General features: G+C 40.9%; 1 protein-coding gene across 4 annotated transcripts; it reads left to right on the forward strand.

The window, feature by feature from the left end:
• The first annotated feature begins 1,488 nt into the window (after positions 1-1,488).
• Positions 1,489-25,197, forward strand: RCBTB1 (RCC1 and BTB domain containing protein 1). Of its 4 annotated transcripts, XM_082777407.1 has the most exons (13): positions 1,877-2,002; positions 6,882-7,032; positions 7,547-7,697; positions 8,188-8,354; positions 11,351-11,509; positions 12,543-12,650; positions 13,585-13,727; positions 16,409-16,599; positions 19,663-19,789; positions 20,251-20,402; positions 21,020-21,150; positions 24,245-24,394; positions 24,835-25,197. In XM_082777407.1, the coding sequence occupies exons 1-12, from the start codon at positions 1,980-1,982 to the stop codon at positions 24,383-24,385; spliced, it is 1,644 nt and encodes a 547-aa protein (XP_082633533.1). In that variant the 5' UTR covers positions 1,877-1,979; the 3' UTR covers positions 24,386-24,394; positions 24,835-25,197. The 4 variants fall into 4 exon arrangements, with proteins under 4 accessions (XP_082633534.1, XP_082633535.1, XP_082633533.1 ...); XM_082777408.1 differs by lacking the exon at positions 1,877-2,002 and adding an exon at positions 1,489-1,612 and having other exon boundaries at positions 6,862-7,032; positions 24,245-25,197; XM_082777409.1 differs by lacking the exon at positions 1,877-2,002 and adding an exon at positions 1,489-1,612 and having other exon boundaries at positions 24,245-25,197.
• Positions 25,198-25,357: the final 160 nt, after the last annotated feature.

The raw sequence follows: 25,357 nt of genomic DNA on the forward strand, positions 1-25,357 counted from the left end.
CATTTTTGTAGCTCGAGCTGTTGCACAAGCTATTCAGCAGTCTTCCTGAGGCCAGCTGAAGTGGCCACTCAGCAGTGCAGTAAGCAGAAACTTGGCAGGGAAAATCTCTTTTTGCCCTGGACCTACCGCTGGGCCTTCTTTGCCTCATATTCCAGGGCAGAATTTCTTCAACATCGCTGATTCCCTCTCATAGCAACCCATCCGGATTGAACTCCGTGGGTAGTGACACTGAGTTTTCTATTTTTTCTTCAAACAGCTTTGTCCTAAATTCCTGCAGAGGAAAAGGACATGGGGGTGCTGATTGAAGCTCGCCTGAACATGAGCTGGCAGTGTGCCCAGGTGGCCAAGAAGGCCAACAGCATCCTGGCTTGTGTCAGCAATAGTGTAGTCAGCAGGACCATGGAGGAGATCGTCCCCCTGTACTCTGCCCTGGTGAGGCCGCACCTCGAGTGCTGTGTTCAGCTTTGGGCCCCTTGCTACAAGAAGGGCATCAAGGCCCTGGAGCGTGTCCAGAGCAGGGCTACGAAGCTAATGAAGGGCCTGGAGCACAAGGCCTGTGAGGAGCGGCTGAGGGAGCTGGGGGGGGGTTGGTCTGGGGAAGAGGAGGCTCAGGGGAGACCTCATTGCTCTCTGCAGCTGCCTGAAGGGAAGGGGTGGGGAGCTGGGGGTCGGCCTCTGCTCACAGGTAACCAGTGACAGGACCAGAGGGAATGGCCTCAAGTTGTGCCAGGGGAGGTTCAGGCTGGAAATGAGGAGACATTTCTGCTCAGAAAGAGCCGTCAGGCACTGGGACGGGTTGCCCAGGGAGGTGGTGGAGTCACCGTCCCTGGGGGTGTTCAGGGAAAGGCTGGACGTGGTGCTTGGGGACATGGTGTAGTGGTGACACTGGTGGTAGGGGATGGTTGGACCAGGTGATCTTGGAAGCCCTTTCCAACCCCAATGGTTCTGTGGCTTTATGACACTGGCTACCCCCAAAGATAGGCTGACACTTCTAGCGGGCTCTACCCTACTGCTCCATGCTGCAGATCAGCCAGCTCCTCGCTCATGGCACGAAGCCCCAGCTGCCTCATGACCCTGCGCACGGCCAGGAAAGCAAGTAACATTTAGGAGAAGCGGAAGCCATTTCCTGGCAGCAGCTCCGAGCAACAAAAGGTCCTCCTCGGGAGGGGGGGCGTTCGCCAACCTTCCTTTTCCCGCATCCTCCCCAACCTCCCTCCCGCCCCGCAGGCACAAACACACAGGGAGCCGCACACGGATATAAAACATCAGCTTTAATCACACGTTAGAGCCGGGGAGCCCCCTCCGGGAGAGCGGGGGAGGGCGAGGAGGAGCCGCGGGGGCGCCGCCCCCCGGGCTGAGCGGACAAGATGGAGGGGGAGCGGGGAGGGGAGGGGAGGGCGCGTCACGTGATGCAGCGGGGCTGGGGCAGCGCTCGGCGGCGGCCGCGCTCCGCTGCGCGCTGCCGGGCGGCGGCGCCGGTAACGGCTCCGGTAACGGCTCCGGTAACGGCTCCAACGGCCTTAACGGCTCCAACGGCTCCAACGGCCGCGGCTGTGGCGAGCGGAGGAGGCGGAGGGGCCGCGGGGGGGCTGGCGGGGGATGCGGCAGCCCGGTGAGCGGCGCCCCGAGGGGCTGGGAGGCGGTGTGGAACCGCGGGGCGAGGGGGCGGGCAGGGCGGGCTGCCGCAGCCCGGCTCGGCTCGGCTCGGCTCGGCTCCCTCAGGGGCATCCATCTCGGTTGGGTTTCCGGAGCGCTGTTTGTGCCTCCATCCTTCTCATCCGCTTCCTGAGGAGAGCTGGCGTGGAGGAATAACCGGGGCTCAACCCCCTCCTCCCCCCCCCCCCCCCCCCCCCCGGGTTTATATAATAATTAATCTCTTCAGGCGTTGCTGCGCTTCTAAAGGCAAAAGGAGCCCTCGCTTTCTCATCCTAAAGATTGTCGGTGCTCCGATTTAGCCTAAATGACCTCTTTTGGGAAGCATGCTGCAGCCTGCTGACAGGAGGTAAAACGGCCCTGCCTCGCAGCGCCTGGGGACAGGGCTGTGAGAGAGGCACTGCCAATGGAAGCGGGTTTGGAGCACGAAGTTGGTTAGGAAAATTAATATTTGGGGAGAGGCAGGAAGCCTTTGGAGCCGTGGGATGTGTGTTTTCCTCTGAACGTTTATTTCTGTATGCATCGTATTGAAATGCAGGTGGTTTTCCTAAATGTACAGGGTGAATGGCTTCAGTAAGTTGCAGTAATGGCTCAGCTCCTTATTTAAAAAAAAAAAAAAAGAAAAAGCATGTTGTGGCTATAATTGTACTTTTGTTAAGGTGGTTGGATGGCTGTCATCCTTGTACAGTGGCTTGTTTGTTTTGGTGTGGTTAAAGCAATCTGATATTCAATAGAGCTCACCTATGTGCTGATTTTTTGCATGTTATCTCCTTCCAGCCAGCCGCTCAAAGCGAACAGGAGGAGTGCTTCGCAGAGCTTGCATTAGGATGTTTGTCTTTCCCTGTATTGCGCATAAAAGGCATCTAAAAATAAATCACCAGCATGCGGAGGTTTGGGCATATTGTCATAAGAATCTTGCCTTATGTAAGGTCTTAGGAAAGTAAGTTGAGGCACATGATTTCAGGGAATGTAATGTCTTTTTGTTGGCAGGGAGAAAGTCACTTCGTTTCTGCATCTGATTAACATCAGTAGTTATGTATTGTTTCCCTGTTCTTTCTCAATACTGAAATACGAGCTTTTTTCTTAAAAAAAAAAAAAAAAAAAAAAAGGAGAAAGCATAGGGAAGACTGCCTGTATGTCTGTGATTTGATGGTTTCTTAATTGGGGTGTACTTGAAAAGATCAGTGAACTTAATCCCTCTTTTTTGTTTTTCTTGAACTAGACATTCCAGCTTTTGTGTTCGCGCTGCAGTTTGATTCCTGTAGACCAGGAGGGGAAATTAAGGCCTGAGCCTGCGATTTCTTTCTGCGCAGGAATTAAGTCTGCCCAGCTAAAATCAGCTGCAAAATTGGAGCTAGAGGAAAGAGTGAAACAAACGTACAATTGTGTTCAAATAATCTTTACCATAAGGGGATGAGTAGCTAACTCGAGTTTTTTGTTGCAATGACAACTGGTTCTGTTTTCCCGGTAGGACATTTTTGCTAGGTTACTGTTCTTTCCAGCATGGGTTTGTTTAGCTGAACTTTGTAAAACTTTGTCTAACACCATTTAAAAAACAAAACAAAACACTTTGTAAACATTGTCTTCTGTTTTGTTTTTTGTTTGGTTGTTTTTTGTTTTCTTTTTCAGGCAGGGATTTGTGCGTGCATGCATGTACTGCTCAGAATCAGCCTGCACATTGTTTCTTTAGAAAGCAGCCCAGTGAGATGCTGAATGCACAGGCAGCAGTTTAGCGTAGAATATTTGAAGGGCTTCTGTTTCTGAAAGCATGGGGCTTTTTTGTTGTCAGCGGACCTGGATTCCCACCCTCCCCTCCCCCAGTGCTGCTGATGCCTTGGAGTTAAATTTCTTTTCCACACTGCGTGGCCAGTTCAGTTTCCTTCTCTGCAAGTCATCCTTTCTTGCTTATTTTTAGCATCACTGAAATTCAAACAAACATCTTTGTTTCTGTTCCTGTTTGTATACCGATATTGTTGGGTAATTTCAAAGATGTCAAAGTAGTTAGAGGAGCTGGTGTTGACACAAGCTCCCTCTGCTGGTTGCTTCTGCAGTAGTGAGCTACAAACCTTAGGTAAAGCCGTGGGGTGTATTGGTTAGCACTGGCTCATGCAGTAGAAGTGAAAAGACGTTTAAGAGCAGTGGTACAGAGTGTTTCACAGAGCAGTTACCTGCCCCGGAGCACCAAGTTTAAGTTTGATGTCTATACTTACAAGGCTTTTAATTGCAAAGTTCTCAGGAATATGAATTTTAATCTAGGTGTTGGTGTGTACAGGTATTCCTTGGAAATGCTGCTGCCGTGTTGTATACGGAATCTAAATGATAGCTTGTGAGTTAATATATTGAGAGAGCTATTTGTGTAGAGACTAAAATAGCTTGAGTACTTTGGATTCCAGGTGGTACTTTGCTACTCCATTGCACTTAAACTTTCCATTAAGGTGCAGTTTCTGCAGGGTATGTGGTATAGGGGGCTCCAGGCCTCTACGTGACTATCAGCAGCAGTAAATAATAAACTTAGCTCTCGTGCTGATGTAGTACAGGAAGGTGAGTGAAGGACGGGCGCTGCGTCCCTTTGTGTCACAGCACAGCTGAAGTCTCCTAGATCAGCCTTTCACAGCAAGGAGATGCCCAGAAGAAGCTCCACGGGCACTTTTTCCCTCTCACAACTGTTGGACAGGAATGAAGGCTTGATTGTGAGCTGTGAGAAGCTCGTTGTGAGGTGTATCCTTTTGAAAAGCGTGTAGTAGGTCTTAAAGGATGGTAAAACTAACTGGGCTTCTGTTCTGATAACACAGTTATTTTATTGATGTGTTGTACTGTATACACATGTATATTCCCCAAATACTTTTTTTCCCATTATAGACCTGTATTTTTAAGCTGCATTTCAGGTATATTTAAATTGCAGATGTACAACATTTTTATAGATAAAGGAGGTCTTTTCCAACCTTAATGATTCTATGAATGTATGAAAGGAGTGTTATACCTTCAGAAATCCTGAGGTTCGTCATCTGTGGGTAGAGTTCACTGCTCATGTCTTCAGTCTGGCAAGTCTTGAAAGCTTCTTTTTTATATAATGGTATGAGTTTGTCTGACAAGGTCCCCAGCTGAGCTTTGAGATGTGGGCAGTACAGTATAACTCACCCTAGATTTCAGAAGCGAGTGGAAAAATCTCCTTGAAGAGGAGTGGTTAATTGAATCATGTAGTCATGGAAAATAAGTCAAGTGGATTAAACACCTAGTGCAAAGGTCAGAAAGGGAGAGATAAAGGAGCACATTTTAATCTGGCTACCTCTACAGCAGCAGAGGTTCTAACTGTGCCGTAAAACTTTGATGTTATTTACTAGGATGTTATCCACCAAAATAATGCTTTGTATTCCTGCCTTAAATGGACAGCATGTGTTAAAAAGAACTTCAATGAAGAAAATATTTTTTTCCATGATGCATTTGGCCTTGTTGAGTGTTAAGTGGGGCAAATTATGTAGGTACGGTCAGAATGGACCAAGTCAGAACTTGGTAAGCTCAGAAGAACAAGACATTGCTGTATTTAAAAATGCTGTATTTATGTAACATTATGCTAAAAATTAATTTAAACCTTTGCCAAAGTGAGACGACAAAGCTTAACAGCTAGTTCATCTGAGTTTCTTACTGGACTAGAAATTAAAAAGGCTTAAATGCATTCAAATCTGTGTAGAAGGTGATGTGATCAAGTAGATTTTCAAATGCTGCTCTACAGACACATTTATTAGGAATGTACCATCTGGAGGCTCCAGGTGTTTTCAAGACTTGCTTCAGCTGTGAAATGTAAAGTGAAGTTACGCTCTTAGTGAGAGGTGGGTACCTAGAGAGCAGAGCTGGAGTTGTTGGAGCAAAGTTAAACTCGATAAGGACACAAAGTCAGGTTTTTGTTTACTTTTTCCTACTCATACCTCCACTGATCTCGGCATTTCACAAACTTCTTTTGTTTCTAATAATAATTACCCCTCTCCTTCCAAACCAACCAAACAAAATGAACAAAGACAATGTGAGAGAACACTGCGCTGAACATCTTGCATTGCAGGATTGACTGCTGGTCTTGAATAAAGAAACTGAACTGAAACTGTTTCTGAAACTTTGCCTTGGTTGTCAGCCCAGTTCTGAGAACCAAGCATCAGAAACAAAAGCAGCTGGAGCAAATAAATGAAAAGGAAAGACCTGAATTTTGGAGAGGATTGCACCTGGATAGAGCTGTGTTTTTTATTGTTGATCAATCTCTTGGCCTCCATTTTATGGTGGTTTATTGTGATTTGCATCACGCTACTGACATTCTGTGGGTTTCTCCACTGAGAGCTTTCTGGATTTCAGGAAACTTGCTGATGACCCTGAAAAAGGATTTTTAGATCGTCAGTGGCAGAATCCCTTGAGGCTCTAAGTGGTTGCAATTTTTATGTGCAGGATTGAAGGCCTCAATAAGCTCTGTAGGTCATGGTGATTGGCAGCTTTGTTCTTGAGCTGGTGCAATTTTCCTGAGGAAACTGGGAAGAGGGAGCATTGTGTAAGGATGGATTATACACATGTATGTTCACTGAGCCATGATGTCTATCTACAGTCATCTCCTTCTAGCATTTAATGTGGTCCAGCTTGTTTTTAGGTAACGAATGATGACAATTCCATTTAATCACTTTTTTCAATTTTTTCACTGCTTAACAGTACAAAGTAGTAAGTTAACTTTGTGCTTTCATGGCCTCTCAAACAGTTTTTTTTGACTGTAACAGCAATTTTTGATTACACAAGATGAAACATCTTTGGTTCATATGCCCAACAGTCCTACCTTTGTTTATTTGCATACACTTCAACAACTTCTGTATGTAGTACATGCAGGAATGCCAGCTGAAATTCTGATATCCACTCTGCCACCGGGGGGGTATTTGTTGTATCACAAACTTTATTTTTGCTTGCATAATGGTGGTTGTTCAGTACTACTGAATGCAGTTTCCTTACATACCCAGTTAAGGAAAGAATGTTCTGATTGTCCTGCTTCTGATGTCTTCTGATGTCCTGTCCCAGTGACTTGCTATTTGTTCACCTTCATACATGTAAATATAATTACATACTTCATACGGAAGAGAATATTACGCTCTGAGACACTGATGAACATCTCTTCATTTAAAGGAGATTATCTTCCTGTTGATGAAAGTGTAAAATACATCTCTTGATAAGATTTTTTTCTTACAGCGTTGTCATCTTACTTGTAGAAACTTCATGAGACACAGTAACATCATGGTGGATGTGGGAAAGTGGCCAATATTTACCTTACTGTCACCTCAAGAAATAGCATCTATTCGGAAAGCATGTGTATTTGGTACATCAGCCAACGAGGCTATATACATAACGCACAACGACGAGGTAAGGCCGTAAGAAAATGGAACAGATACTCCCAATTAGCTGGTTTCACAGTCTGCAGAGTATTTAAGTTAATCACTTGGTAGAAGCACCGCATAAATTTCATGTATTTCAAAACACGTTGGATTTAATTTATAACTTTTTTTTTTTTTTAAGTCTTTTATGGGGATAATAGAGATGGAGTATTTAGGATTGAGTCCCCTGTAGTATAACTATAGCTGCTCTTTACAATCCATGTTTAAAAGACAGTAGTGTTCCAGTTTCATAGTTGTGTACTTTTTATAGTGTAGTTCCTTTCAGGCCAGCACAGATCTGAAGCATTCAGACTTGTTAGTTAATTCCTAAGTGTCCTGGTGCTCACACCTGAGCTTGTTAACTTCCATGAGTGAAGTCTTTGATTCTGAAGAGTCCATGGCAAAACTTTGCTGTGTTTTTATGAAGGCCTGGATATCGCCCCATCTGTGCATAGCTGCATATATGTCACTTCACTTGAAATCAGTCTTCCTCTGTTCTTCAGGTGTTTGTTTTTGGACTGAACTGCAGTAATTGCTTGGGAACTGGAGATAATCAGAGCACGATAGTACCAAAGAAATTAGAAGCCTTATGTGGAAAGAAGATTTCCAGTCTCAGTTACGGAAGTGGACCACATGTTCTACTTTGTACTGAAGGTAGAAAATCAGTGTTTAATAGGGAATCATAAGCTAAGCAGAACTTTAATCTGTAACTTAACAAGAATGCATTAAGAGGCAATTGCATGAATTTTCTAATTGGGTAATGCACACTAAGGGGTCCTCATTGGTCTTAGGTGGAGCCACGTGTATTCTGCAATAACTACTGTAAGTTTCCTTTATACCTCTGTTATGTTGCAACTCTGTAGAGTTTTACAATACCATTTATGGTCTTGATCTTATACTTGGTCTTACCTGTGCACTTTCCTGTATTTCTTCAGTAATCTGGTCATACTGTGATACATAATAGTTGCACGCAAGGTACGTAATCTTTCAGCATGTGAAGGATTCCTGTAATAAGAGGATTCTTTCACTTTTCTTTTTGCCCTTTTACTTTCAAGTTGTCCTTCTCTACATTCGTAGAATTCTGTTTATCATAATTCCCTTGGAATCTGTGATTTTTATCCCAAACTTGAATGTTTTTTTGCAGATGGTGAAGTATATGCGTGGGGACATAATGGTTACAGCCAGCTTGGGAATGGCGCAACCAACCAGGGCATTACTCCTGTTCAAGTCTGCACAAATCTGTTAATAAAGAGAGTGGTGGAAGTAGCCTGTGGCTCGCATCATTCCATGGCGTTATCCGCTGATGGGGATGTAAGTTGTAACCTGTTCAAATCTCTTCATTTCCTTCTTGAACGAATACTGCAGGTAACAGCAGTCTGAAGCTCTCTCTACAGCGTACTTACAAGATAACCTTTTCTACTGCTGCCTCAAGCTAGGGCGTCGTTTTCTTCAGAGCAGACTTGAAAATAACCCTGAACAAATTGGAGGAATGTTAGGCTAGTAAATGTTTATCTTTCATTTGTTGCATGTCTCTTTGAGTCCAGAAAGCTGTGCCACTTCCAAGTGTAAGGTGCCAAACCTGGGATTACTGCTTGCTTTGCAAATCTAATATTTAAGGGGTATATTGAGTTGTTTGTATTCTGGTTAGCCTTTAGTCTGTTTCCTGCAGTCTTTGTGATTTCCACACTGGTATGGAGGAAAGAATGTTGCCTTGCACATCTCTGAATACTTTTGTGTATAGCTACTGAAAGAGCATTTGTTTTATATCCCAAATCTGCTTGGTGCTATTTCTTCATGTGGTTTAAGGCTATGTGTCATGGGAAACACGTTCGGCTGGTTTCCAGTCAGTCAGATTTGACCAATGCCTGTGTCTGATTGCAAGTATGTTACTGCATGGGAGAAAGCCTGGTTCAGCTCCTTTCTTATGGAAAAAGAAAAAGCTAATTTTGGAACCTTCCTAAGCAGGAAAATGGAAACAATTCTTTCTGTGCTGGTAATAGGAGCACATCAGTGCTATGGTGCGGTATGGAGTCATACTGCGTTGGTCAGTGCAGTCAGTAACCGGTGTTTTGAGGGTAGAAAAGAGACACTGGGTTAGTTTTATTAGTCTGCGTTGTATCTCTGCAAGGGAGCCTGTGCTTTGGAAAGATCTTCATGCTGTCATGTTTGATGACAAATGGTGAAATGATCAAATTTTATTTTGTGTGGGAAGGCAAGAATATTCATGTATTAGTTTAACTAGTGTTGTCAGCTGCTGTGTGGTAGCTGCCTGCAACGGCCGTGCTGTCTTTGTTAATAAATATAACATGCTTGAAATCTCAGTGGAAGAGGGGAAGCTTCTTTGTATTTACCATGGAGCTGATATTTGCAGCTGGCTAGCTGTGGTGGCTAGTTAATGTACTATAAATCCATCCCTTGTGTACTTTGCAGTATCTTAGCATGTTTGTGCTGGGAGGTTTTATCTGTTTCAAAATTAATTACATTGAAAGCGGTGAAATGTTTTTAAGTGGAGTTTTATTTACGGAAACATTGGGCTGCAGAAAGCCGTGTGACTTGATCTGGACCTTTAGAGAGGCAGTGAATTTGGAAGTAGTCGCGGAAATACTTGGCATAATTGATTTGTATGGTTGGGTCAATCCAAGTTTAATGCAATGCAAACAAAAAAAATCATTAAGACATTCATGCTCCTCTGAAAGAGGAAACTCATAAACTGTTCGGCATTTTGACCTACCTTCTGAGTTAACTTTGCCTTATTTTGTTTTCCTGTTATTAAAATACATTTTATAGATCAAAGTAGTTATAACCCTTGTTGGGTATTCAGTAGGGATGATGACCTGGCAAATACAAGTAACAAAAAACAAAGGAATGGTGTTTTTTCTTTTCATGTTAGACATGGCAAATGAATTGTGGGATGTTTTTTTGGGAGGTGAGGGTGGGAGGGAAGGTTGGTTTTTGTTTGTTTCTGATGTCTGAATTTTGGCTTGGTGTTGTGGTAAACTGGCACCCTAGGATATGCAGACTTTAAGGGTATCTCTGTCAGCGAGCTTTCACTTGACTGGCACATCTGTGGCAGGTATTTCCAGGAGCACAAACTTTAATTGTCAGGAGTTAAACTATCTGAAACAGTTTTAATGTCATGGCAGTATGTATGGGTGTATATATATAGCAAGTACTGAAGGAACTGAAAATGCAAAGCTATAAACTTTTTTACAGCAAACTACTTTCTTGTCTTTTGGACTTTCAGATGAAAAACATATATGTGTGTGTGTGTATATATATCTATATAGATATATAGATATACTACAACATACAACAATATACAACAACTAATAACAAACTATATATATATATTATTTATTAGTTGTTTGCCACTGGCAAGTGTTGAAGTGTTGGAGATGCTACTTTTTTTTTTAATGCCATTGTGTGACAAAGTTTTTTGTTACTGTGAAACATGGGCTGATAAAAACTAGCCACTAACAACTCTTGAAAGATAGAAAGATAGGAGGCATATAACCTGTGGCTAACAGGCTGTAACCTGTGGGAGTATCACCAGGGGGCCCCGTGGTTGGTGATAATGTTGGACTCGTGATGATGGAACATAAAGTTAGATGAGGAACATAAAGTTAGAAGGAACAAAGAAGTGTGATCCAGGAGACACCTTGCTGTCTCAAACTGCTTGTTCTCCGACCATGAAGATATGGAAGGTGCTAAATGTTAGCTGTTGATGGGCAAAGTTGTTAACCAGTGAACAGTTAGTGGGATGGGAAAGTACCACTTGTAGAGTTGATGCAGAACTATAAGGGAGCCTGTCCTTGATAAAATGGTAGTTGAAGTTACTGATCCCTAAACAGACTCTGGTGTTGGTGTGGTCATTACACCACAATAACCTAGATTAGAGTTTTCTAAAGAGAATGAAATACCTTAAAAGCAGGTACTTCCATATCAAATAACACTTGTGCTTGCATTTGTTTTCCCACCTTCACACAAGCATGAAGGAAGTCCACTCACTGTACTGTCTTCTAGTTCAACTTATGTTTTATATGGAAGTACATTCCTTGTGTTGCCTGTAGTCAGAGGCTCCAGTTCTGTAGTTGGAAGCTGAGAAAGTGCTATGGTCATGTTTCCCAGGTCAGTCCTATTGCTCTTCATTAATTTTCAACTATTGAAAATTATTTTAAGCATTTTAGTTAGTTAAATAGGACAGCTTATGTAATCTCATCCTGACTATAATAAGATTATAACTTATTGCTGTCATTACTATTCTTAAGGCTTAAACTATTTTTTCTTTTCTTTGTTTTTATGGACAGCTATATGCTTGGGGCTATAACAACTGTGGTCAAGTTGGATCTGGATCTACAGCAAACCAGCCAACTCCTCGTAGAGTTTCAAACTGTTTACAGGGTAAAATGGTAGTTTCCATCGCTTGTGGTCAGACCTCCTCCATGGCTATAGTAAACAATGGCGAGGTAAGCATTGCTGTGTGCTCACATTCTCTTTCCTCTTAAATTAAAGAGGTTAATGTCTGAGTACAGAGTAAGTGCTGATACAGATTACTCAAGTTAGTATGTATTGGTAACTACTGTGAGACCGCCTTAGGGAAACTATGCTATTAACTGGAGATCCTGTCTTTGCAGTAAACCTTGCTTCTTATGGTAAAGACTATTAAAAAGATCTTTACTGGGTCTGTATCTGCAAGAATTTTAACAGTTGTATTAAGCATGAGTCATTAAGCATTATTTCAATATATTTCAGTAGGTTTTTGAACATACGTCTTGATTAGATTTTTGAAAGCTGCACAAAGAAGTAGTTAATCTTTCTGCAAGAATACAATGAATGATCCTGGTTCTCGAGCACATTGCTGAACTGCCAGCTACAAAAACAAAGCAAGCTTTCGAACATTGCCCTAGTATTGTGCAACTGTTCCATTCCACATAAGAAATTTATGATTTGAACTTGCCTCTAGGTATGAACTGTAACCTCAAATTTACTGTAGCACACCACACTTGGAGCATATAGTATTTTCTTGTGACAGGAGGGACTGTAAAGGTCCCTGAGGTTGAGATGAGCTTTCATTGTATCTATTTCTGTCTTGATTTGTCTACCATAGCAGAGCTAAAGGAAAAATTGGAGCTAAACTGGGGGCTTCAACTTAAATTAATCTGATAGATGATCAGCTGGTTAGAATAGCTTTTATTAAAAAAAAAAAAAAGTCAACTGAAAACGTTGACACATTCTTGGTGCATTGTAAATTTGATTGCAAAAGTTTTAGTAATTCAAAGATGAATATATTTTAGAAAGCTTATTTTAAAAGCACAGGAGTGAAGTTGAATAGAGTTGATCGTTGCAGTGTACTTAATATCTTTCAGTCTTTATATCTCTTGAAATAGTGTATAGTTTTTTAAAAATCTGTGTGATTTGGACTTGTGCTTAATACTAAGTCTTAAATATTCTGGACTTCTAGAGTGGTGGCTTAATTTTGTTTTCTTTTTTTGCAATCAGGTTTATGGCTGGGGTTACAATGGTAATGGTCAGCTAGGTCTTGGAAACAATGGCAACCAGCTAACACCGTGCAGAGTGGCAGCATTACACGGTGTGTGTATACTCCAGGTATGTCTAATGCAGAAACAGAGAATGCATTTACGTTTCTAGCATCTGTTAAAACTGTGTCTTTGGAATCTATACCAGCTTCTAGATTTCACAGTTTCAATACTGAATGTATGTGGCTCCTTCAGACTATGTTAGGCTTATAAAACTACAAGTAAGCTGTGAAGCATTTGCTTTTGTAAATCTGAATGAATTTAATTTGGCTAGTGTGACTAAGAAAATTATGCTATGGATAAAAATTGCATTTTTGTTACAAAGTGAATGAAATATCCTAGGCAAATTAAAAAAAAATAAAAATAAAAAGGAGAGCAAGAAAACTAAGATGTTCAAATTAGATTCTACATCAGTATTCTAATCAGCTCTTTAGGCAGGGCTGATGACAGTCAGTGGTTTTCATTTCATTTAAAAAAACAACTTTTTTTGCAAGGTTGAACAGGTTAAGGGCTCTGTTAGCTTTAGAACTGCAGCTCTCAAAGCTTATATAGTGAATATCAAATTCCCAAATTATTTCAGAGTTGATAATGAAGTTCACTGTTCTTTGTGTGAGGAGTCTGCAGCTGAAAGCAAGTAAAGTCTGGGGAAGCTTAGCAGGATTTCTATAGAATATTACAAAATTGAGATTCAAAAAATAAATTGGCAATTCCTGTAGGAAAAGACTTACTACATTTTATATATGTTTAGTCCATACCGTAAATCCTTTAGGAGGAGTAACCAACAAATGCTAAATTAATTAAGTTGAAACTGTGAGTTTTCCAGTTCTTACTGCTTTCTTAAAGCTAGTAAAGATGCAAGCTTTAAGTATGAGAAATAACACATTCTAGTGCTAAATAAAGAATGGCTGGAGTATCTTAACATCAGCTACATTAAGGTATGTGTGCAATAATTGTGTCTAATCTTTTTTTTTGTTCAGTAGTAATGCTTATATATCTACTTTCAGATTGTCTGTGGCTATGCACACACTCTAGCACTATCAGATGAGGGTTTGCTCTATGCCTGGGGAGCTAACACTTATGGGCAGCTGGGAACTGGCAATAAAAGTAACCAGCTCAGTCCACTGCAGATCATGATGGAAAAAGAAAGGTAATCTTCCTGAAGCTGTTTCCGGGTTGATATGTCTGGGTGTGTGTTACTCAGTCTATAGTGTTGGAAGCATGTGAATTTGGGGTTTGGTGGGCTGTATTTTTATTGATAATGGTAAAATTTCAGGAAAGGATGGTAACTTACTGTTTACTATAGACTGAGTGCTTTTTGCTAATGATGATTGAATGTAAACATTTTATACTTACCTGACACTGAAAATAATGAATGACCATTAGGCTATTCTAAATATGATTCCTGCGATCAAAACTTTTGATCTATAAAATCAATAAGCCAAGCTTGTAAGCTGTATTGAGGCCCACATTAAAGGGGTGGTGGGAGGAGGAGTGACACATGACAAAAAATTTTCTGAAAGGCTTTCTGGGTAACGGCAAACCATAGAAACAGAACTCAATTTGCAAGATTGCTAGAGCTATGGGTAGACAGTACCACTCATCAGTGGTAGCAGTTAGCAGTTTCTTAGATAACATGTATATATCCTCTTAGTTTTCCAGACTTGTAGAAGATTCACCCTTGTCTACCCGTTATAATCTCCTTTTAACTAGGAAACACTTGTGGCTGTTTTTTCTACTCCGTTTCCAGTTTTATATTAATAGAAAATTCATGAAAGATGTCATTTTATAGATCTGAAGTGTCTTTCTGGGAAGTCATTCCTATTTTTTCCTGTTCTTTGTGTTTAGCATTAAATGAAAAGCTGCACAGCGCTGAGATCACTTAAGGGTTTATAAATGGCTGGGGGGAAGGGAGGTGTGGAGTTGGAATAACAAAAGAAACTGTCATGGTAGAAACCACCAAGGCAAGGCTGCCTTGTCTGTAGAAGAAGTGACACTAGGAAAGTGAAATGAAGTTATGTTTTTTCAAATACTAGAAGGGAAATGTGTATACTTGCAATGGCTCAACTTTCTTAATGACTTATTTCTTGAGTGAAATAAGGGGAATTGTTGCATTTATAATCCCACATCTGACTTCACGTACAATTCTAATAAAAGTGGCAGTTGTTCAGTGACTGAAGGAGAGAGAGAATATCACTGAACTTCTGCTTGGAGTCCAAGGGAGAGATAAGGCAGTTGAACTTCTACTCATCTTGCTTGACTTGACTCCCTTGGAAACAGTGCTATTAAGTGGGTGAGCTGACATTTCCCATGAAGCATATTAATGCTTCTCTTGGTCCTTTCATTTCTATAACTATTCTGACATTTATGCATAATGTATCTGACAGTTCCTTGGGAGATGGCATTCCATGTTATTTTAAAGAATTTTGCACATATCGTTTAAAAGGACCTTCTAAACTTAGCTTTGCGTTAGCTTGGAGGCATAGTTATGAAGGTAGACTTCTGAATTTTGATGAGTATGTACTTAATGTGCTGTACACTTAGCTCTACATATCAAGTATAGTATAGTTATTCTTAAAAAAAAATCTGTTCTGCTGAGGGAAGAAAATTCGGAGAGGAACGCTTTCGTATTGCTGGATAGCTATAATGAAATGTAAGTTGCCTGTAAAATCATGACTTTATGATGTTTCATGCAGCGATGGTAGAAGATCTCAGTGTTGCTTAGAGATAGAGATAACTGTTCTGTGAGGGAATAAGCATTTTTATATGTATGCACTTAGACTGGTTGGAAAGACATTTGTCGTGCTTGATCTGTGTTGTTTGTTCATTTACTAAATATAAACACAAAGCACACAGAAGCCTGGAATCCTCTCTTTTTAAACACGTGGGGAAAACCAGGAAAGCATAGCTTTTACTTTAGAGTTAACTCTGGAACTTCTCCAGAATTTTGCTTAGTATCTGTACAGGGACACTGGAAGCATCTTGGCAGTCTTTTTAACAGAATGTGGCTCTTCTTGGTTCTTGTAATGCTTCAGATAGTGAGGTAGGGATTGCGTGGACAATGGGAGAACAAAATAGGTAAGTCTGCATCAATAGCTCTAGTATTTTAAGGATCTTTGGGGTGGGGAGAGAGGGAGGGAGGATTTTACATAAAAAGTAATGATAGATCTTCAGGAATGAGGAGTTAAGTGTGTGTATTCACCTCTCCTCACGTGAAACTTTGTCCAAGCAAAAATGATGTTCCAAACAGCTTCAGCATTGATGAGATGAAATTAACAGCAAAATACAAAGTCAGAAACTTGGTTGATTAATTTCTGCCTATGTAGAAAAAACATATTAAAGGAGGGGCAGAAGCATTGTGTTTATTGAAAAATACATGGGACTTTAATCTCAAAATGAGAGAAATTTTTACACCCGTTTGAAAGAAGTTCTGTAAAATGCTCTGTTATAATCACAGTCGTAGCTTTGCAGACTGTTCCCTAGCTGGAAGCTTTAAGTTCCATAAGCATTTATTAAGGAGAATAAGTATCTGATAGGTTTTAAAGGTGGGGTAGACTTTTTCCTTCTTACGGTTATAGGAGAAAAGGAGAAATGACAACAGAAAATGACATTATCAAAGCAATACCTGATTACAGTAAAACCTACAAGTACTGTGAAAACGTCATTGCAATTCTTAAATATTGATCTGTTCAAACAGAATCACACTCTCGCATGATAAAGAAGTACCAGAGTGTAGATACATAGCTTACTTGCTGTTATTTTGGTGCAGCATTTGAGAGGTCACTTGGTTCCATACCTGTAAGTGTCTTACAAGATTTCTTCTGTTCACAGGGTTGTGGAGATCGCAGCCTGCCACTCTGCTCACATTTCGGCTGCCAGAACCCAGAGCGGCCAGGTGTACATGTGGGGCCAGTGCCGCGGCCAGTCTGTGGTCCTTCCCCACCTCACTCACTTTTCCTGCACTGACGATGTGTTTGCTTGCTTTGCTACCCCTGCTGTTATGTGGCGTCTTCTGTCAGTAGGTGAGAACAAGTTTTGAGATGAAGCCAAAGAACTTTGGTTTAATTATTCTTATAAAATGTGCTTTCATATTATAGTCTCTGTGCATGTGTATAGTGCTAAGTACAGCATACCACTTCTATGGCAGGATGGTTCTTGCTTTTAGGAGAACTGGCAATTCAAACTAGCTCTTCTAGCTAGGGTCTTCATGATTTTCTTTGTTTTGGTTATTTTTTTTTTTTATTCTGAAGAAAAAGTCAACTTCAACCAAGGATTTGGAACAGTGTTAATTTTTTTTGCAGACAACTAGAGAGCCCTGTTGTACCACTGTACTATGAATATTGTGCATTTCCTTTGTTTATATTGTTTGGCCTCAGGACAGGGAAGGACTCCTAGATCATCAAATTTAACTTCTTATTCTTAAAATTATTTCTACTTGGAATGCTGCTCCTGACTTTTGTTTCTTTGGTTTCTAGTAACTTTGAGTTCTAGGTGTTGTCTTTAGTTTTTCCTTCTTAGTAATTACTCTTCCAATATGAACATGGAAGACCAAATCTCTTTGTGTTTCTTGTTAAGGAAGTAAAATGACAGGATTCAAGGTGTCCTTTCTGTGAGATGATTTCTTAAGCTGATTTAGCTTGATATTCCTCAAAGCCAATCAGACCTGTAAGTAATTGCGTATAACAAGATCCTAATACCATTTTCTCTTTTCGAATTCTGTTGTTTATGCAGCCTTGAATTACCCTGCGTGAGGCAGTGTCTATGGCCAGCTCATATGCCCAAGCCATTTTTCTTGGTTATCTTTGATCCACATGCTGCTAATTCTTACTTGACCCAAAATATGCCATCAAGTGCTTAGCTTGCACATCGTGCTTATTGGTTTTTGTCTTAGATCTTCCACTTCAGTCCTGAAGATCATCTGGGCCGTCTAATCTGTCTCCATGATGACGACAAATCCAAACTTAGGTAGTTCCTGTAGAGAGCCAGTGCTGGGGAGGGATTAGATCTTAAGTAACTTTCTTCCAAACTCAGACTTTTTATCTTTGCATGTGGCTTTTCTGTCTGTAGCTCAGAATTCCTCTCCTAATTGGTCTCTTCCATTGTAACTTCTCATTTAGCTTGTTTTCACAAGTATAAGGGTCCAGATAACAGCATCTCATCTGTAGGGGAAAACTGGAAAATTTTACCAGAGAGAGATTAGCTTGAAATGATCTGCCTCAGGGTAAATCCAAGTCTTGTTTGTTTTTGTTTTCCTCTACTTCTTCAATTCTCTAATCCTAGGGAATGTGTGTCACTCGTGCCCTTAGAGGTGTGATGATTGTTTTGGTCTATTGTCTTTAGATAGTAGTGAAGGCTCTTTAAATGGCATCTTCCCAGACTTACTCACTTTCAATTCCTTAATTTTTATGAGGTATTCCCAGATTGATCATAACAAGGTAATTGAGTCTTGTTTCTGTATTTTAATTCTTATTGGCCTTCAGGGATTATTCATCCCTTAACCTGATAATCCTAATTATTGAATATTTACATCAAAAGCATTAATTCTAGGGACAGTTTCAATCTCCATCCTATATATCTTTTCCATCTCTTTTATAGGTTCAAAAAAAAAAAAACAACAATATTTTTCTTCTGACAGTTTTTTCTTAGTGAGAGGGAGATAACTCTGCATAAAGGTTATTGTTCTACTTCAGTGATGTTGGCTCTGCCAAAACCAAACAACAACAAAAAACCTGCCACTCAGAATTGTTTGTGGTGAAGTTCAAATCTGCAGCCTTCTTTGAGGAATGAATTTAAGGTATTTGGGGTGAAAGTTGATCATCAGCATAGCTTAAAATAAGCTGATGACCTAGAAGAAAGTCACATGAGCAGGTGAAGGGGGATTGGAGCATGGTTTGTTCACCTCTGATGAGATGCCAGTTTGGTTCATTCTGCATGGATCATTCACAAAGGATTTTTTTGGCAGAAACATAACTTGTCTGTTAAAGCAATTTGTTTTAACTGTGTGTGTGTATATAAAGTGCCAGCTAATTTAACTGCTCCTAATGGTGAAGAGCAGTGGTGTTGTATATGGATGAACAATCTGCAGTCCTGAAGGATGCAGGAGACAGGCCACATCCCATCAGAGTGGAACTGCCTTTTGGAACTGCCTTTTTTTCCCTCTTTCTCATGTTATGCTGCTTAGAGGCTGTATGTTGAAACTCACTTGTGAGATGCATCAACAAAACCATTAAATAGTGGGTTAAAGTTAAGTTTCCTAAAACTTTGGAGTTCTTGCTTTACTACAAGTCTTAGCCAGCTTGTGCTGCAAATCTAGGATTTCTAGAGAGACAGAACAGGACCTCTCTGGCCTTAACGTTAAGAACTGTCAAAGAGCTGTAATCACAGTTTTAATGCACTTCCAAAATTGCAGAAGTCCTGTGTCTTTGATAGTAGACACAGATCTGCGTTTTTGCTACAGTCTCTCTTCTTGTAGCACTGCTGTTGGATTTTGTGCTGTCATAATTGGCTGACAAACTGAGGTAGCCTGCAGGTTTTTTGTTAAGGTCTTTACCAGGGCTCACTAACACGGAGTCTACTCTGACAGCACAGAAGTGGCCAACTGGTGACGTTTTCTTACTCTTCAGGCTTGGGTCATGCTACGTCAGTTGTGCACTGTCTCAAGTGAGCTGTGGGTGATGCTCTAGACTCTGTTTCCCACCAGTTTGCAGACTGGTCTCTCTCAGGGTAATCCAGGCAGTGGTGCTGACCTGGCAATAGCCCTGAGCTACCGGAAGGCTGGTGATTTCGTTGGTGATCTCCATGTGGAGAGTGAGAAAGCAAGTTCTCCAGGTACTTTGGGTCCTGGGTAATGAGCTGGAACAAGGACTGCTGACCACTGCTGCGTGGAGCTGTTGGGAAGTTGTCCTTGCCAGCAGAAAAGGGTAATGGAGGCAGTCATTCTTCCAGATTCACCCAGTGGAACCCTGGTCCTGACCCTATTTTCCTTCATGTGCTGTTACTTGAGCAGCAAGCTTTAATTACAGTGACGCGTGTGTTCTGTTTAAGATGCTTGACATGATTTGTTTGTTTAAAAATTGTTTCTCCAGAGCAGGAAGACTACTTAACAGTAGCAGAGTCTCTGAGGAGAGAATTTGACAGCCCAGAAACCTCAGACCTGAAGTTCCGTGTCGATGGGAAGTACATCCACGTTCACAAAGCTGTTCTGAAAATCAGGTAGAGGTCATGTTCCACAGCTCTTGTTTAAACACAAAAACTGTGTTCCGTGTGAGGGGAGGGAAGGAAGGAAGTGGTGGGGAGGGACCCTAAACCTGCAATGCATTATCTGTGTGTCTGTAACCACTTCCAATGATTATGGAAGGAGTTAAATCAAAATTCTGCCTTAAAATGGTCCCTATTTAGTCTTCACTGAGCCTATATGTTATTCTGAGAATAATAAGTCATGTTAAACTAGTCTGCAATGAATACACCCATGGTTTTGTAGCATAGGTCAAGTTAGAGTTTTATCTTGATGCATAACAAAGCACCAAAACCAAAATGTGGACCGTTTGCTGTGATGGGGTATGGTAAAATTTTTTGGGCTGTTGTAGAGTGCCCCAGATACATAGTTCAGGGGGACTGTAATGTAACATTCATGTGCACATACAGCTGCTCCAGATGATGTCTCTGTCTCCTAGGTGCGAACACTTCAGAACCATGTTCCAGTCGTACTGGAATGAGGATATGAAGGAAGTGATAGAAATTGACCAGTTTTCCTACCCTGTGTATCGTGCCTTCCTGGAGTACTTGTACACAGACTGTGTTGACCTTCCGCCTGAAGACGCGATAGGTATTGCTCGTGGTCTGATCGTGTTAGACAGCAGCCTCCAGGCAAACTGAGGAGGGGAATGAAGAATAAATGTGTTAATGGGGGCTTCTAGTCCTGCCTGTAATGCTTTTTACTGGTGATTAAATAAGCTGTCTTTAAAGAAGTGATACATATTAAGAAATAAACCGTGAGCAGTTTTATTAGCTGGGAGAGAAACGCTGGGTTAGAATACTTGTGGTTATTACTGATTTGAACCAGTTATTGGATAATATGAAAGAATCTGTGTGGATGTAATGAAGGAAACTTGGGGAGCAGAGCGAAGAACAAGCTGTAATTCACGCACAGATTTTTATAGTGGTAATTTTTTGCTCGTGCTGTGCCTGTTTTGCAACAGTTCCACTCAAACATTTAGGTATGCAAAGCAGCGGAACAGCTTGTGTGTTTACAGAGGTTAACAGGATTGTGGCGTGCAGTACTAGAAGGCCTTTCTTCCCATGTGGTGATAAAATACACTTCTGAATAGTGACCTACTTGCAAAAAACATGTTACTGCACGCAGAATAGAGACAAAACCTGTACCCAGAGATATGAATTGTTGAAAAGGCTAATGTGACTAATATGATGGCATTGTAATTGCAGGACTTCTGGATTTGGCTACTTCGTACTGTGAAAATAGACTGAAAAAACTGTGTCAACATATTATCAAGAGAGGAATTACTGTGGAAAACGCTTTTTCATTGCTCTCTGCTGCTGTCAGATACGATGCAGAGGTAAACTTCCAAAGTTCAGTTTCTTAAATAGGTGGCTGCTTTCTGACCCTAATCTGGAGGAAAGCAGTCAGTCATGTTTTTATATAAACTCTCTAACCTGCTAGCAGATAATGCTGTCTGCCATTCTCAGAGTTTAACAATGTTGACATTGGAATTAGGAGTTTCATTGCAAATACAGGTTTTATATCTTTTTTTTAACCCCCCTCCCATAAACTGTTACTGGGAAAGTGAACTAGTACACAGATATCAAAAAATGATTTAAGTCACACACAAAGACTCACTATCTATGAATGTTTGTGTTGCTTAATACACGGTAAGAGGTCATCATGCTATGCCAAGCTTCGTGAGTTATTATTTCTGGGGGGGGGAGGGTGACGGAGGAAAAAAAGGGAAGGTTAAAATGCTAAATCTTAAACAAGGGAAAGGTTTAAAAACAAAGCAAAAATCACAATGTTATGGAAAGCAGTTCTGTAATGTTGTGGGTTGTGTGTGATGTCATGATGGTAGGTTTGGGGTTTTGGTGTGTGGTTTTGGTTTATTTTTTTACTTGTTTAACTACAGTCAAATACACTTTCAGTCCTTAAAGAATGTTGATGAAATGGCAGGATAAGAATTCTTTTATGGACCTAGTACACTTTGAAGATGGAGAAAGTCTGTGAAATGGGAGAAAGGGTAGCAAAACTTTCCTGCCGGATGTCTGACTTCAAAACTAGATCACTAATATGTGCAGTTTTGTGATCAAATAGATATTCCAGGGATTTCTTCAGCCTTTTGTGTTTGAAATAGTATCTGCGCATCATATTTTCAGCCTGGTTGGTTTCAACTTGCTACTTTAAAGCAGTTTTAGTAATCGGAAAATGAATACGGTGCTTTTTCTTGCACTTAATATCTATCATGCTCTAACTTACTTCAGAGCCTAATAGTTTGTTGCTAGTTTGATGTTCCTTATCTGAAGGGCTGCCCTAGAGCTGAAGTCATAATTCAGGCACCACTGTGAATAAAGATTTCATTGGTGGGAGTTCATGGAAAATAGGAAGCTTTCTATATTTTAGCCTTACGGAAGATTGTTTGTGCAAAGGGTCTTCAGTATATCACTGATTGTGCCTGTAAAGGGTAGAAGAAATCCAATTACTGAGCCGTGGCTGTACCTTACTAGCTAAATGAAGCTGGAAGTGAAATGAGAATGGATGGCCCAAATGCGGAGAGAATGGGTGGTGCTGAGATGTTTTTTATAGTTTTTTTTCTATATTTTTATTTTTAACTTTTTAGTTAAAAAAAGAAAAGTTAAAAAGAATGTAGTAATGGTAGGTCAGGGTTTGAAACTGCTTGGCTGATGTAGTTCATTCACGGGACTGTGTGTCTGGAAGACAACAGTTAGAAGAACCCACTTCACTGATTTAAAACACCCCCATGCCATGAAACTCTCCTGTACTTTCCTTTGGTGATTGACTGGATTGAAGTGGCTAAAACTAGTTCAGGTTTGGCTTCTTACTGTAAGTTTAAAAATAATCATTGGATGTACATTGTACCTTTTTTCACTTAAGTCTATATTAAGTACAGCTTGCTGGGAGTGCATCCATCTGCAAATAAAATTCATAGCTCTTAATATTGAGTTTTAAACTTTCCAGAGTTTCATATCAATAATACAATATTACTGTTTACTGTATGCTTCTGTTGCGTTGACTTGGTATTTGAGTTTTTAATAAAGCAGTGCAAAATATTGGAATGCGTATGATGTAGTTTTGTTTGAAATGCCAGTTCCTTCTGTTCTTAAAAAGAAACAAAGAAAACCCTCAGTGTTCAGTTCTAATAAGCTTGTCTTCTTTTCATTGCACAGATGCCATACAAGTCAAGATCTGCAGCTTCAGAAAGCCTGGTTTTAGGCCAGGACATATTTTTACATCACTGTTGTGTCAAGAACTCACTGGCACGCAGTGGCTCTAGCTTTCAATAATTACTTTTAAGTGACAATATGAACACTAATCAGTCTTTCATACCTCATGTGGCTTAAAAGCTCTGCAAACTTTTATGCCCTACGGCAGCGCCCAGTCTGCTGAGCAGCCAAAGCTAAGGAAAGCTGTGTTCTGGTGTGTGAAGCACTAGCTCCATGAATTTATGAAGTGCTCAAGGAAGTAGAGCAGGCTGGGGAGTTGCTGTTCTGGAAAGGCCGTGGCATCTTCCGTACTGCAGCTCACTCAGCTCTGCACCACAAAAATAGGTTTCCTCCTCAACAGCGGAGCTGGAAACAAATAATCTGAGCGGAAGCGTTCTTTGGGCAATGTTATATTATTGGCAACTGCATTCTCTTGGTTTTTGGACATCCTTTGTCTTTGACGTCATGCGGGTGCAATGATGGTGCCTGTGAGGCCTTTGTAATCCTTAAAGGGAAGGCACTGCCCAGTGGGCTCATACCCAGAGCCCTCTTTCTGCAATAATTTGCTCTGCTGCGTTGTACTGCAGTGTGTTTCTTTTGAATCATTTTTGGGATGTGTGTGAAACACATTTGTAACCTGGGTCTGTTTCTAATGCACAGAAAGGCCTTCAGCCTACCCTTTGCTTTAGGACTACCCAGTGGCCACTTCCATTGAGCCGGGTGAATGCACTTCAAGGTTTTATACAAGTCATAAATTAAATAGGAAGTCAAGCAGGCTTGTATGGAGACTGGAGTTCATAATGTGGAATGGAAGAGCCGAGTTCTCTTAATCCACTGTCCTGGTTATGTATTGCATTACCCTAAAATCTATTTGTACTGGGTTTTAATACTTGTCAGTGAATATAGATGGAACTTTTCAGGCTGGGAAACTTGAAAAATTCATACATGTATTGCTCAGAATAGCTGCCTCTCGGGACTGCAGCTATATAGGGAGAACCAAACTGTCTTTGTAGCCATGTTATGTGAGTAGAATTACTCTTCTCTTGTTGCATTTACGTAGTGACACTGGGAGAGGGGAGGTTGAAAGCCACTGGGTTAATCTATTTGTCTGGTTCTCTGTAAAAAATAAAGCTTAGAAAGGCATCAGTGCCTGACTGAATGTAACTTTCTGTCATGGAAGAAAGATAATGAGACTTCTTTCTTTTTTTTTTTTCTGTTTAGGACTTAGAGGAATTCTGCTTTAAATTTTGTGTCAATCATTTGACAGACGTGACACAAACTACAGCATTTTGGCAAATGGATGGTCCCCTGCTAAAGGAATTCATTGCTAAAGCCAGTAAATGCGGAGCCTTTAGGAACTGAATCAAGGCTGTAAGTTACGGGTGTTTGTAGGGTTTTCTGTGGTTACCACGGGTTGGTGTAACTGCACAGGTGGAAGAAGCAAGTGTTAGTGGCCTCTTGCACCAGGAGCTGTGGAAGGCCACAGCAAAAAAAAAAAAAAAAAAATTGTCTGTGCTCAAGAGTGAGCTGTTAAAATGTTAAGCAAAATACTCACTTGCATTTAGAAAATCTGGATGGTGGAACCAGTGCAAGGTTTCAGACAGAAAGACTGCCGTGTGCAGAGGACACCAGGTGTTCGTAGGGACTTTTAGGTGAGGTAATCACACGTGTAGAGCTACCTGTTAATATTTTCAATTTACCACTTGAGGCACTGGCCTTTTGGGATTATGAGCCACTGAACGATGTCACTGAAATCATTTAACTCCCCGGGATTATGAAGAAGCAAATGGCATGGATATCTTTTATTGCAGCTGCATGATCGTGAATGACATCGCCATTTGCTGTGTGTCATTAACCACGCGCATTCGGTGCTGAGAAAAGCGTGCAAAAATGACGGATCCTCAAAGCCTGCAGCAGGAACCCTGAAGAAAGGGGTACCTAGCAGACTGAATCCGAAGTAAAGCTCTATCTTGTCTTACTACGAGTTGTAATGTATACTTCGTAATCTGTTCAAGCAATGTTTATAATGATTAATGGAAGGTTTCCCTCTTTGATGTCGGACTGCGTTGGTTCCCTTGGAGGGAAAGGGGCACACTGTTCTGAAAGCTTGTTTTTTGTTTAAGTATTGTATAAATTTAAACCAAATGTAATAAAATTCACTTTTTTGTACATGTTCAATAGCCAACTTCTTTGAAGAAAATGTCAAGTTTTTGTGTTACGTGCAGCACGTATGTTGATTTGAACAAAAACACCATGATCCTCCCAGACCATGCATGTGAGTCAGCACAGGCAAGTACCAGGAACAACCCCAGACCCCAGCTTAAAAAAACAGTA

Source organism: Aythya marila, assembly GCF_965140915.1.
Source record: "Aythya marila genome assembly, chromosome: 1".
NCBI lineage: Eukaryota > Metazoa > Chordata > Aves > Anseriformes > Anatidae > Aythya > Aythya marila.